Source organism: Fusarium vanettenii, assembly GCF_000151355.1.
Source record: "Fusarium vanettenii 77-13-4 chromosome 7 genomic scaffold NECHAsca_81_chr7_3_0, whole genome shotgun sequence".
Classification (NCBI taxonomy): domain Eukaryota; kingdom Fungi; phylum Ascomycota; class Sordariomycetes; order Hypocreales; family Nectriaceae; genus Fusarium; species Fusarium vanettenii.
In genome coordinates this window covers 25931-39699 of record NW_003315808.1, presented here as the reverse complement: position 1 = coordinate 39699, position 13769 = coordinate 25931, and the positions used below count along the sequence as shown (strand labels likewise).

The window sequence follows — 13769 nt, the reverse complement described above, 5'->3', positions numbered from 1 at the left end:
TGCATTATAAGTCTCTTCTTCGACCTTTCCTTAGTGAAGCCAACGCCAGAAAGCGTCTACGCTTTGCACGGCGGTATGTTCATATGGCTGAGGACTTTTGGGAGAAATGGACCTTCTCTGATGAGGTTATCATCGCTCGAGGAGAGGGCCAGAGGCGTACGTGGGTCTTCTGTAAACCGGTATATGTTCTTCTCATAACTGCGACTTTTCTGACTATTTCTAGCACGAGAGACTCTTCAGACGGAATGTTCAGACACGCGTACGACCGACAAGGCACTCACAGATATTCTTCAGCGCTTTCAATCATCGCAGGCGCCTCCCGATGGTCCCCCTGGCCGGCGATCCAGAAAGCCCTCGCGGCGGAGTAACTGCGCAGATTATCCTCGCATGCTTACAGCGATACCTTCCCCGGATTGTGACAAGGAATAGTTACTTCCAACATGACAACGCCAGCACATTTACAGCCCACATCGTACGAGACTGGATCTATGAGTGGTGTGAGAGTCGAAGGGCCGAGGTGGTAGACTGGCCGCCTTGTAGCCCGGATCTCAACCCCATAGAAAACCTATGGGCAATCCTCAAAGAGAGGATTTGCAAGCGATATCCAGAGCTCACATATATGCCCAAGACCGACGAAGCAAAGCAGGCTCTTATTGCAGCTGCGATCGAGCTGTGGGAAGAGATTGAGCCGGAAGTCATTGATAACCTAGTCAACTCAATGAAGCGAAGAATGCAGGCTGTTGTGCGCGCCCACGGCTGGTATACTAAGTATTAGATACACCAAAAGATGCAGCTCTCAATTATCTATAGATTGATATAGAATACGATGCAACTGGCCCTCATTTGGCTGCGCAATAAGGCGCTGAAGATGTAGTCTCATTTGGTGGTGGTACTGATACAGCGGGGAAACCCGGAATGTGTCGTTACTTTTTGAGACCCACTGTAGCCCAGACTCGCTATTGAAGCGAGATTGCATTGCTCTTATTGGCTTAGATGGAAATCTTCCCGCACCACCAATTTACAACGTCGTTTCAAAATAAATTTTCAACTGCTCCCATCTGGAATTGATTTCATCAAGACGAATCAGTTTAATTGTCTGCTTATCTTGGCTTTAAGACGTTGTGCGGGCTGGTCTGACCCACGTCTTCTGGATACCTATGTATTGACGTCTGACCAATCTTTCGGCGAAATAGCGCAAGTGCTCTTACAGCCTATGGGAGATGAAGCCATCGCGAGTAGAGGAAAGGCATCGTGAAGTGCAAAGCAAGCGGGGATGGCGAGATGCATTATTGAGTGGCTGGTAGTCTAAATGTCGGAAGATTCGGGTAAATATTAGTCCGCCTGAGCTCAGTCACCACCTACCCGGGACTCGTTATTTCAAAACGATGTTAGGGAGACAGATGAGCTTCTGCGGCGGGCGTGTAGGTAGATAGTCTTAACATCATTTAATAATAACAAACGCTAGAACGCTATTCCCCCAACCTGGCCCAAGGCGTTACTAGAGCGAAGGGGCAGTAAGCAGTAAAAAGAATCCTGTGGCATTACGAAGAAGGGTGATGCGCATGAAGTGCAGAAGTTGCCCCTTCCGGGTCGAATCTGTTGATAACATAAACAAAAGAGCATACTAATTGTGAAATCTAAAATATCCTCGATATATTTGGGGCAAATGTCCGCTAGCTTAACCCGTCACTGCTTTTGTTTCTCGAAGATAGTGTTAATGTACAATTCATCTTCTCGGAAGGAGGTCCCGTCCAAGTCGGCCAGGCTGAAGGCGATGTGCGAGTCATTTCCCCTGACCCTGGCCACTTCGTTATCGGATTCAAAGCCTCTTGGGCTCCTAGAAATCCCATTTCCCACCTCTCCCTGCTATTCCAGCCCAGAGAGAAGGCACCTCGACTGCTGTTGGTACCTTTACTCGCAAGCGCAGGACTCCTGGTAGGATACCTAAGATGGTAAAGGACGAACAGGGGCGATACTGGACTCCAACCCCTCCTCCAGCAGCCAAAGAGATCGGCCCCATTTTTGGCCATCGCGAATTTCAACACGGGAGGTTTAAAGTGATTCGCCACATACCGAGCTCTGATGCCACCATGTCATGGCTCGACTGCAGCAGACCTATCGAGCCGATCAAAGTGGGCCTTTGCCACGGGACCAAGTCTTCCCAGCTTCCTCTAGTCTCTCTTTCTCTCAAGTTCGTCCAGCTGTGGGTTGATGATGGTGGTGTTTTGACGGGGCTGCAGTTCATTACTCAGGATGGCAGATATAGTTAATAGATGGTTTCATTGCCTGCTGGTTATAGTGGTTTGAAAACTCGCTTAGTTTTTCCGCAGCGGACATGTCTTGTAATTTGAACAGGTAGCTGCAGAAGGGTATGTAAATACTATCTTAGTTCTCCTCTAGACACTATCTACTCTCATGTCAATATACCATATGTCCAACTATATCCGTATATCCGGCAAAACTGCCGAGCCGAGTTCCGTTCAAACTCTGACTTCGGGATGACGACAACGATCACGGAATCCACACGACCAAACTTTCAGCCGGACTTTTGTACTTTAGCCGTTTTAAAACTCGGTCGTTATCGAACCTGGCTTCAATCAACTCATGACCTACAATCCGATGCGATGGCAGGGGCCAAAGAGAGATCCGAGTATTCAGGCTCTAAGCCATCATCCCAGTCATGGTTGAACCCCAAGAAGTGGATGTCTGGATTGGACCTTGATCTGTGGTCGTTACTGATGCTTGCCAAGGGTGCACTCACGCTAGTCTTGGTTATTTCCATGCAAGTCGCATACCACACGCCTTCGTCGATTCGCACGTGATGGTTTATTCTAACAATACCTCTAGCCACCAGAGCACCGCCGTAGCTAACATTACGGTTACTACTGGTTACCTCGCCACCCTTATCTCCGTGTCAGCACAATGTCTGCTCCCACGCGCAAAGTATCTCAAGATACTCTTCTTCGCTCTTTTGGCCTCATGCATGGCCGCTGCATTGTGCTGTCTCGCCTGTTTCACAGCGATCAAGGCGCGAAGGTCTCACAGCACCGCAGATGGTGTCGATACCGGACTTGGAATATATGACAGCACAGCCAGCGCGGTTAGCGGTATTTGGCTTTTTGTAATGATATGGTTGGTTCTGCCCATTATACTATTGTCACAATTATCCACCAATGCAATGGCAGGGTCGCTAACGGCATTCGAGCATGGCGCCCAAGCGAGCTCCAGGACCCGATGGTTGCATTCTCCATCTTCGTTGTAGTGACTCTCACCAGAGGCGGTGCCTTTCAAACCACTTCGGACGCGCTTGAATTTGTCAATCGCCTTCTGAAAACCTTTCTTATTGGTTATTCTGTGGCCACCGCCGTTTCATTGTTCGTTCTTCCCATGACTTGCCGGCAGATTGTCCTCGATGACATGCACACATTTACCAAGAAGGCCCAAGATGTATCTGCCCATTTCTGTGTCTATCTGCAAAATCTTACAGAAAAGGCACCTCCGTCCCTGGGCGAGCCGAGTGATGCGAGAATTAGGGTCAATGGCGATGCTGAGGCCGATCGCACCAACCTTGTTGCGTCAGTCAAGAAGCTGCATATTTTGCTCGATAATATCCAAGGAAATATGCCCTATGTGATGGACGAGGTCGCTTTCGGAAAGCTAAGCGGCAATGACATTGAATATGTAGCTCGCCTCTTACGACACCTTCTTAGGCCACTTTCTGGTTTACCGGAATTTCCCCAGCTTGTCGACAAGCTAGGTCAACAAGGTTTAATCTGGAAAACAAACCCAGGGCATCAAGAGGCTGCTGCACTTGACCACACCAAGCGAACCATGTCCTCGATCAACGCAAATCTATCAACCGCCCACGACCTGTTTACCGATGGACTACGGTTGTCAATGTCGCAGCTCGAAATTGGGGAATGTATCGACCCATCTCATCAAACCTCGATGTCACAACAAGACTCTGGTTTGAACCTTCTCAACGAGATTAGACGGCATATTGAAGAATCACGAAGGTTTGGATGGAAGGATGAGAACGAAATCACGGAAACCTCATATAATGCTAAACAGCATCCCTCGGCCCTGTATCTCCTGTCCATGTATGCTATGGCCCTTGAAGCTACTCTTGCTCTAGCATCCTTTGCCCATTCCAAAACTAAGGACGGAACAATGGCAAGGTGCCGACTTATCTATCCCAAGCATCTGTTCGGTTTCCGCTTCTCGCGCTTCAAGACAGAGGCTTTCGATCCAAAGACATCGTCGAGAAAAGCCCGCAAAGCTCCTGACGGAAGCATGGTCATCAATGCAGAGCACATGGAACCAGACAACGCTTGGCAAAGAACAAGTGGCCACTTCCGCATCATTCCACGTCTTTTAGGGTCGGACTTGAGTGTGTTCGGTCTGCGAGTGGCAGTGGCCTCTTTTTCAGTTGCCATTGTCGCTTACTTGGAAGACACATACGAGTTCTTCATCCGACAGAGAGGTGTATGGGCAATGATTGTTATTGTCATCGGCATGGGTGCGACGAGCGGCCAGTCTGCTTCGGGTTTTGTTGCTCGAATCATTGCTACCATTGTTTCTCTTGCACTCAGCTTTGCTGCTTGGTACATGGTTGTTGGACACACTCCTGGTGTGATTGTTCTACTGTTCATCGCAAACATCATTGAGGTGAGTCAATGTTTGATGGTTTGCATCTCCACGATGGAATAGAGGACTAATTGCCCGGTAGTACTACTTCTACGTTAAGAAACCCCGGTACTTCAAACCTTCAATGATTGCGCTTGTCACACTAAATGTCATTATCGGTTATGAGCTCCAGGTATCATCTGACAATCGCCGGTGAACATACGAAAAGCTAACGCGGTTTCTAGGTTAAAAAGCTCGGCAAGGAAAGGGCTGAATCTGGAGGACAACCATACTATCCCATTTATCTATTTGGTCCCTACAAGCTCGCTTGCGTCGTCATCGGTTGCGCAGTCTCTTTCTTCTGGGTCGTATTTCCCTATCCGATTACCGCCAAGTCCAAGGTCCCGGGGCTAGTTGGACAGTCTCTCTTTAACCTTGCCAGATTTTATAGTCATGTGCATAACTCTTCCTGGGGGTCAATGCAGGAGAGCAATGGTCTATCACCAATTCTAACTGGGCCTGGTTCACCTTCGAGGATGATTCTAGCAACTCTATATCGTCAACAACTACACATCTTTACTAGCCTCCGAGTACACATGGACTTTGCCAAGTATGAACCCTCTATAGGAGGCAAATTCCCCCTGGCAATATACAACGAAATGACATCCTTATCTCAGTAAACTTTGAATATATTGGCTCTAATGGCTCACGTCGGATTCTGTACGCCATTTGATGACGATATTTCACATCAAGAACCTACCACAGCGTCTGCTGCAACTTTGGCAACTATTTCAGAGTTCTCCAATCTTCACGGTTACGAGACTGTTCTTTTGCTATGTCAGATGAGTTCTGCTTTGCAAAACAAACAACCTCTTCCTCCGTTCATGTCTGTGCGCGGTTATTTGACTCCTGTACAACACTTCCAAAAACTCGAAAATGATATACGACACACAAACGGCGTACAGAGACTAGGAACGTCTGTCTTGGTGACCATGCGGCTCTTGGAAATTGCCATGTATCTCAAGCTAAGAGAACTGTTAGAGTAAGTCTGCGATGTAACTGACATTGAAGCTAGGATGGAAAACTGACGTCGCTATAGCAACACCGCAGTCCTTGTAGGAGAAGTTTCCCTTAATGATTATTGCTAGGTTATTTTGAAAAGGGATGATGAAAGAATAGCTTTATCAATATAAGAATTACTATTATCCTCCAATCAAGAAAAAATCTATTTGTGATATCGTTTTTCTACATAGGAACAATACTTCTCTAGCTATATCAAAAAGGCAACGCTCTCGTCTTCTGTACCCAATGGGGAACAGGGTTGAGCGCTCAGTTCACCATAATTACCTAGCTGATGCGAGCAAATCCTGCAAGGTCAAGGCACGGTCGGGAATTCGGAGCCTTTGATCAACAAAACGAGGGTGAGATATAACTAGTTATGATGGACGCCTTCAATGCGTCTCATCCCAGTGCATTTTCCGTGTCAATAGTATCGTGATGTTAAAATCTCTCCCTGTTTCCTGTGTCAGCCGTGCTGGCCACAGCGGGTTTATGGTCTAAATACGCTCAAGCCTAGATAGATTGAAGATCCAACGATAGAAAATATTATCCCGCAACTACAGACTGCAAGGGTTTGGGTTAAAAAGTGAGATTCTTACTCCGCGAGGCGCTGAACGTAGCGTAGCTAGTCCCGAAACAAAGATACGACTACTAGGCGCCGCAAAGCCAGCTAGACTCACCTCTACTTCAGCCCAAGACCATGTACCAGCGAGCTGAAGGTCGCTTATTTTGAACAGGCCAAGATCGGATCCGCCAAGTCACAAGCTTCCCAATAATCTCGTACATTTGTAGCTAGTGAGAAATTAAAAAAAAGAAAACGCATATGAATCAGGGGCACATAAAGAGTAGAGTCGATCCGATTCCCCAACATCCGGCTTCTCTGCTTTCTTCATCCTCTGTCGCTCGTTTCTTTCAGTGGTTCTTGTCCCTCGTTCACCATGCACTCGTCCAACCTCTTCGTGGGCACCTTGGCCTTTGTCGCCGCCGCTGTTAGTGCAGGCATTAGACATTACGAGCTCTTTAAACGCGAATATTATCTAACCGGAATAGAACCTATTAATTGTTAGCGGCACGTCCTTTATGAGCTTTGGGTTGTATCTTTCCTTCTCCATGTACCTGACTCCAATGCGAATACCATCTCCGTCTTGAAACTCCACCTCATGTCCAAAATCAACGTTATTTGGATCAAGACAAGTCAGGCACGTGTAGACAACTTGAGCATACCTTGGCCCCATGTATGCTGGCAATTCGTTGTGGGCCATCTCCATAAGTTTCTCCTTCAAGGTTGCTTCGGATTCTACGCGGACAGCATCGCGGATAAGGCCTAAACCCTCCAACGGAATTGGATGTCCGCAATCCGAATCATAGCTGACGAAGGACCGCCACAACCCAATCTCGAGCAGGCATACCCCAAGACTGAAAATGTCGTGCTGCATGATATAGTCCTTCCTTGGCGTTCGACCTTGGCGATTGGGATGCCGGTATGAATCTTTGTCTAGTCACCGTCGTTACGGAGATATGTGCGGCCATCCTCCTTGCGAAAGTTATCGAAGCCAACTAGGAACGTAGACCTCCTGACCGTTTTGGCATCCGCCAAGGTGAGCATAGTCTCCGGGCGGATATTCTTGTGAACGAAGCCGAACATGTGAACATAGCTGACGGACTTGGCCAGCTCGCGCGCGATATCGAGCTTGTCAGATATCGAGCGGGGTGCAGACCCGGTTGTGAGAAGGTGCCGGAGGCTGCGCGGGTCGGTGAGGCCTTCGGGCTTCTCGAAAACCAGCGTGAAGGACGCCTGCGATAAAGGTCCAACCTTTGTTTCATCCTTGACGACACCTTTGCATGTTAAGAGGCCAAAGGTCTGCGGGGTCCTATGGCGTAACTTCCTGCCTAGATCCCGTACATCCTTCTTCATGATCTCGACGTTGGCTCCGAGAGAGCACTCGATCCGATTGAGAATAAGTTGCTTGCTAGATCCCACTCTCTGACCCAACACGGCATCACAGAATGGCATAATATTCCTAGCCATAGAGTCGAGCTCGTTTTTCTTGAGAAAAACTTGCAGGCCATCCTGCCTCTGCCAATCCCTCAGACCATCTCTAATGACAATGGCAGATGGGATCGAGGCCGCGATGCTGGTTTCTCGGCGCATACGCACAAGTTCGGTGTCGACGTGATGGTGCATCATCCGCATAATCAAGAAAAGTGATGACTCTACTTTCCTCTGCCACTGCTCGAGCTTCGATGGCCTCATCAAGAGATGACCTGACAAAAACGTACTTTCCCTTTCTTACCGCCAGCCTTGCATCTCCGTCTTCCTCGGCTACATCCATCTTGGTGGGCTTCTTCAACAGTCCCTCCAGAATGAGTATGACCCTTCTGAGCTTGGTGAAAATCATGTCTAGAATCCGGTGGTGCATCGTCCAATAGTTTTTATAAATAATAAGGCTATTCCAATAATATATATTAAATCTTATATAGTATAAAGCTAATTTTTCTGGAATTTTTCAAGGTAATTTTTCAAAATAAAATTCTTTTTCCCAAGACCCGCGGACTAAGGCTAAGCCTAACCGTATTTAGACTACTAATACTATTGATAAGTCTAGTTAATTTTAAATCTTTCCCGTAAGGCTTCCCCAAATCGCCTGATCGCCTCCTCAACCTCATCTAAAGGCGCAGCGGCAAACGTGGTTCTATAGAAAATCTCATTAATCGGTTTCTCCTTGGTCGCATTAAACCAGCTGCCACGAGCCATAAGGGCGCCTTGTGTGATGGTTTCGTGCCATATCTCCTCTTCCATATCCGAGAGGGACTTGGAAGCCGCATCGGGGTATGTTTGCCAGTCCACACGTAACCATTGCTGAGAAACATCTTTAGAACCCAGTGGTAGGAAGAGGTAAAGGTCTTGTCAGTACTCACATACATGCCCGCCTGAGCAGGCTCCCAAGAGATAATATCCTTGGGCAAGTGACGCTCACACGCGCGAACCATAAAGTCTCGTCGTTTAGTGTACTCTTTTCGGATATGCACTAGCCATTCAAGGTAGCCGGCATGGCCCCAATGCTCATCGAGCAGCTTGAAGAGGGCCAGCTGACTGAAGCCACTGGGGCCTTGAGTTGAAACATCCGCGTGGCTCTTGTATCGCTCAGTGATCTCTTGGGGGGCTGTTATCCAGCCGATGCGAGATCCAGGACTGACGACTTTACTAAAAGAATCCATGCGGATTACTCGTCCGTCGACGTCAATGCTAAGGTATGAGGGTACAAGCACCTTGAGCAGATCGGCTGGGGAGCGAAATTCCTCAGAGCGGGAGGAGCCATCGGCCGAGGGATCGTATGGTGCCATTTGAAGAAAGTAATAAGGGTCGTCTTCCAGAATGATCAAATCGTGCTCTTGAGCGACTCGGTAAATGTCTCTGCGGCGCTGGAGGTTCTGAGTGGCACCGGTTGGATTCTGACCCGTGGGGATGAGGTAGAGAAGAACGGGCTTTGGGGCATTCCCGTGCTCTTCTGGCTTCCAGTTCTCGAGCGTTGCTCGAAGGCTTTCTGGCAGTATACCCTCGCTATCCATCTCTATGCCGAAAAACCTAACGCCCATCGGAAATGCAGTCTCTACCGCCGATGCGAAAGTGTAGTAGTCGGACAGGACATGGTCGCCAGGCTTGGTAAGCATTCGCAGAGCCATGTCCAGCGCTGATGTACTGCCGATTGTCATGGTGCACTGCCAATTCGCATAAGGCGGGTCGTGAACCATCTCAGTGTGTTCTACAATCCAACGAAGAAGCTGTGCAGAGCCACTTCCTTGGCTATAGTTCAAGGCTACTGAGATGTCGTACACACTCCGGCCCTCTGAAATATCATTCTTTTCTGCGAGAATCTGGTTGTTTCCGTGGTTCCCATTTACTTGAGATCCACTGACACTTGTGACCGAGGGTACTGTGAAGGCGAGGCTGTCGAATGGAAAGAATTCGCTGAGCGGAAGTCCACCACCAAGAGAGATGATGCCTGGGTTCTTAAGGTGCTTGAAAGCGCCCTTCAGAGACGACCCTGCTCGACTGGTTGACTCGGGACTCAATCGATCTAGATTATAGATCAGTAGATGCGCGCAAAGGGCTCAGGCCTGGAATGGAAGACGGCAGAAAAAGAATGAACTGCATTTACGTACGGGTCCAGTCCTTGGCCAGCGGCTTGTGCTTGTGATTCTTTGTCTTGAAGCTTTCGCTGCTGCACGGCGCTGCTACACCCCATTGGGAAAGGGGCATTTCCAGACGCATGGGGTTGAGATTGGGTATTATGTCCATCTTTCTGGCGTTTTCCGTCGAGTTCAAGGAATTCATGATTTGAAGCCGGATGGTTGTAGACTGAGACGACGAAAGAGCACGGATTTGTTTACTTGTATATAGTACTGAAAATTTCTACCACGGATCAGGCTTCCGCAAATAACAAGTCAAACACTCGTGACGAAGGCCTCTTGGGATTTGTTGATTGCACCCTACCCGAGGAGAAAACGGAGTTACCTCGAAGCACATCATGAGCGGAGATCGGCGTGTAGTGGGGCAACCCATCTCCTTAGCCACCGGCGTAGAGTTCGGCATCTAGTGGGGCCTGTCGGACAAACCGGACAAACTTAAACAGGGGTCAAGAAATTTCTCCGGGTGGCCCTAGATCACTCTCCGATGTCTCCTTTGCCATGATCCCCCCAGGTCAGCGTCAACTGAAGGGCCCGGGACGATGAACGTGAGACTTGCGGCCTGCGAGCCCTGTCGACGGTCCAAGTTGGCTTGTGGCCATGAGCGGCCCACTTGCACCCGGTGTCGCGACCGAGGCCAGAGCCCACTCTGTGTTTACAGAAAGCGGCCATTCCGCAGAAGGGCACTAAGAAGCCATAGCAAGGAGCTCGAGTAAGTCTGCATCAAGAGGTACCCGAAGTAGCTATGCTTGGTAGCTCACTATGCCTCGTACCCTAGAGAATCGATGCCTGCTGAGGCCTTGGCATCCTCCCCTTTGCTCCGAGATAGCATGCCGCCTGAAGCTGCATCGACTGCATCGACACGGCAGCGTCACTACCCAAACCCTGGCTACCTTGGAATATCTAGTCACTCAACTCTCTTTAACCAAGTGTTGTCAGGTACAGAATCCGATTCATGTTCTCTCCAGCTGGCCGGGTCCACATCAGACTCTCCGATGCACCTCCTAGGCGACCAAGTCGTGATGAATAGTGCAGTGCATGCCTTCACTCGCTTGGACCGGATGGATATCTCCAAACTCACGCCCTTGGTTCATTCCTGGCTTGCCAAGCGTGTCAACCTTCCCCTGGCCGGACCATTCGTTGTCCGCTGCCTAGAGTCCGTTGAGCGATGGAGAGAGCTCTTAACCTCTGACCCCGTCATTGAAGTAGAGGACTCTCGGTTTGGAAGCATGAGTTCCGTCTACGTGAGAGTCCTACTGGAAAACACCCACGAGCCTATTGTTATGCATCGGGACATGAGTACAGAAGACTTTCTTTCTCAGATGCTGGGAAAGAATCTGAGATGGGAAAGCTTGGGCATCTTCTTTGTTGCTGCTGCAAGGGCAGCATACGACACACCTTACTTCACACCACTCTATTCGACTAATGAGCAGCGTCACAGGCTCATCAAGGCGCTAACTTACGTAGGAGACTGCTGCCTAGAGACCTGCCTTGAACTGGATTGCTTAAACGACCTGCAACTCGTTCTGCAGTACGAAAACTTCATTGTACACTCCCAGGTGGACGGAGATCAGAGTGAGTGTTGATTCTTGCACATGTGTGGAATCCGTTTCAAGAGCACTTGGCTGAGCTTGTGTTTCAAGGCTATCACTCCTGGAGAAGAATCGGAGACGTGGCCAGCTCCCTGTTTGCTCTGGGATACCACGAGAGGGTCGACGGAAACAACATTCCACCCTTCATCGTCGAGTTACGAAAGGCTTGCTTCGCTCGCATATACGCTGCCGACAAAAGTTTGGCGGTCTTCCTTGGGCGCCCACCACGAATAGTGAAGGACTACTGTCGTTTTAAGATCCCAAGCAACCTAGAGGATGTATGGGGGATCGGTCGTGATGCCGCAAACCGCGACTCCACGGTTCTATCGGAGCCATGTAGCGATCGTGGAGGAAACGATCGAACCATCGCTGACGCCCAACCCATCAACTACACCGCCGACACGCGTTGCTCGGCGTTATTTGCATTTCTGAAGGAGGAAGTGCTTCAGCTTCTTCGCAAGCGCCATGTTTTAGATGATACAGGAGACTCAAGGTATGCCCCCATCCACCACCATTATCTAACGACCCCGAACTAGACATTGACTTCATAGCGAACTTCGTTCTCGGGTTGACAAGCAGTGGGATGATCTCCCAGCTCACTTCCGGCTCACGACCAGTCTAAAAGATTGCCAGAGGGAACCGTTTGAACGAGACTTTCTCGCCGGGACCAGGCTCGATTATTTACACATCCATTTTCTTCTAGGCTTAGTTTCCCAACGAAAGATATCCGAGCCGAATGATTACCTTTTGACTGTAGCCACCGAGATGCTCTCCATCACTGTAGAAGTCATAATCTTACGCGACCAGTTGGTCAACTCTGGATCATGTCTTATCTGGAAGGTAAGTGCAATCTCTTCAAACCAATACTACCCTTTCATCTCCGTCGCGTGGCTTAAATTGTTTCATGCTAGGTTGCACAATATGGACTCCCTGCCGCGGGGATTGTGTCACTGGCACTCTTGAACACTGCCACCGCGGACGCGGTATCACGCTCGCGACCAAAGATGATACAAGACTTGAGTGTTCTAGTTGCAGAGGTAACAACTGGGGCTTGGATCCAAGCTGGGGAACCTAACTTTGCTCTCTTTACGCGCGCAACTCGAACAATCCAGAGTCTCCTTGAATCCTTGTTAGCCGCGAGGCCGCCTGAAGTGTCGCAGGACTTGGGCCACAATCTAGTTGAAGGCTGGGATCCTTATGCCAACTCACAACTGTGGGACTTTGAGATGGATTTCTGGGTCAATCTTGCCGAACACCCCACCCTGGTTGAATTGCCTGGTAGATTGTAGGATTCAGGGTTGTTTTGATGGCTTAGCAATGGAATATCCACTTGATCCAAGATGCCTTCACTTTGTCAGATCCGGTTACACATCTGATGTCGGGCATTTCCCAGCTGCCGCTCTTCCTTTCTTGAGAACATTAGAAGTTGAAGCACCATATGTCAGGGTACCGGGACCACAACGGTGAAGAGGCCATATAGATCAAGATGGCGTCAAAGGCCCCTGAAACGGGAGTGTTTTCCCTAAAGTTGTCAGAGCATTACACGTTGCACGTCGTGGATTTCAGCGGTAGCATGTCGATGTCTGAAGCGCTGGTAGCCCCTCGAGCCTTGCGCCTGCCTGCGTCAATGAAAGATTTGCTGAATGAGGTCCAATGGTTAGGACAGCATCCGTTATTCTGGTTAGTTGTGTCTCCGGTCTAACTCGGGTAGGGTTCGAGTGCGCATTCAACCTCCAAGTAGTTCCCCTATCTCGCGAGTCACAAGCCTCATCGAGAGCATCATATATAACCGCTACGTCGGGACTACCCAGGTCCAGTTCATCCGCCACCAGGGCCAAGATGCCAGAACAGAATAAAAGAGACAATGGGATGATCTACCAACCACACAAAGCCTGGGCCTTATGCTCAAAAACATCACGACCGAGTTCAGATCTGTAGTTTGCACACATTGTTTCCTGAAACACACCATGAGTTTACCTCTGTTTCTTTCACAAAGCCGATGGAATTGTCCGACCGGATAACCGTGCTGTATTAATTGGTCGAACCGCCCACTCACGAGTCGAGCTCCCTTAAGATGGAGGCATGGATCTTGTCTGAGCAACATCGCCGGGTGGCCGCAATATGCGTCAACGATACTGCTATATATGAGTACAGATCCGGGGAAAGAATGCGTACTGAAACCATTCGTGGTTGATAGAGTCGAGCACAAATTCGAATTACTGATGGTATGCAAAAGCAAGTACATGGCGGACGCGGATAGAGCGATCACGGCTGTTAGAGAGCTTTAGAGAGCATTTAAATAAA

The 13769-nt window shown here is 49.1% G+C and overlaps 4 protein-coding genes across 4 annotated transcripts; 2 read left to right on the top strand and 2 right to left on the bottom strand.

Moving 5' to 3' along the window:
* Positions 1–2624: 2624 nt before the first annotated feature.
* NECHADRAFT_44457 (uncharacterized protein) lies at positions 2625–5672 on the top strand (the record flags this gene model as incomplete). Its single annotated transcript, XM_003040085.1, has 6 exons — positions 2625–2786; positions 2855–3132; positions 3186–4210; positions 4238–4668; positions 4872–5302; positions 5474–5672. 6 exons carry the CDS (start codon positions 2625–2627, stop codon positions 5670–5672), a joined length of 2526 nt encoding a protein of 841 aa, XP_003040131.1.
* Positions 5673–6574: 902 nt separating this feature from the next.
* Positions 6575–8018, bottom strand: NECHADRAFT_82257 (uncharacterized protein; the record flags this gene model as incomplete). Its single annotated transcript, XM_003040076.1, has 5 exons — positions 6575–6672; positions 6728–6738; positions 6910–7180; positions 7522–7924; positions 7980–8018. The coding sequence occupies 5 exons, from the start codon at positions 8016–8018 to the stop codon at positions 6575–6577; spliced, it is 822 nt and encodes a 273-aa protein (XP_003040122.1).
* A 269-nt stretch (positions 8019–8287) lies between these two features.
* On the bottom strand, positions 8288–9958 carry NECHADRAFT_94787 (uncharacterized protein; the record flags this gene model as incomplete). The annotated part of the gene is made up of 3 exons (XM_003040075.1): positions 8288–8545; positions 8605–9764; positions 9850–9958. The coding sequence occupies 3 exons, from the start codon at positions 9956–9958 to the stop codon at positions 8288–8290; spliced, it is 1527 nt and encodes a 508-aa protein (XP_003040121.1).
* A 436-nt stretch (positions 9959–10394) lies between these two features.
* NECHADRAFT_44440 (uncharacterized protein) lies at positions 10395–12754 on the top strand (the record flags this gene model as incomplete). The annotated part of the gene is made up of 5 exons (XM_003040084.1): positions 10395–10585; positions 10652–11448; positions 11517–11958; positions 12083–12305; positions 12377–12754. Coding segments are annotated over 5 exons (2031 nt in total), but the record flags the coding sequence as incomplete, so codon positions are not given.
* Between the last annotated feature and the right edge of the window lie 1015 nt (positions 12755–13769).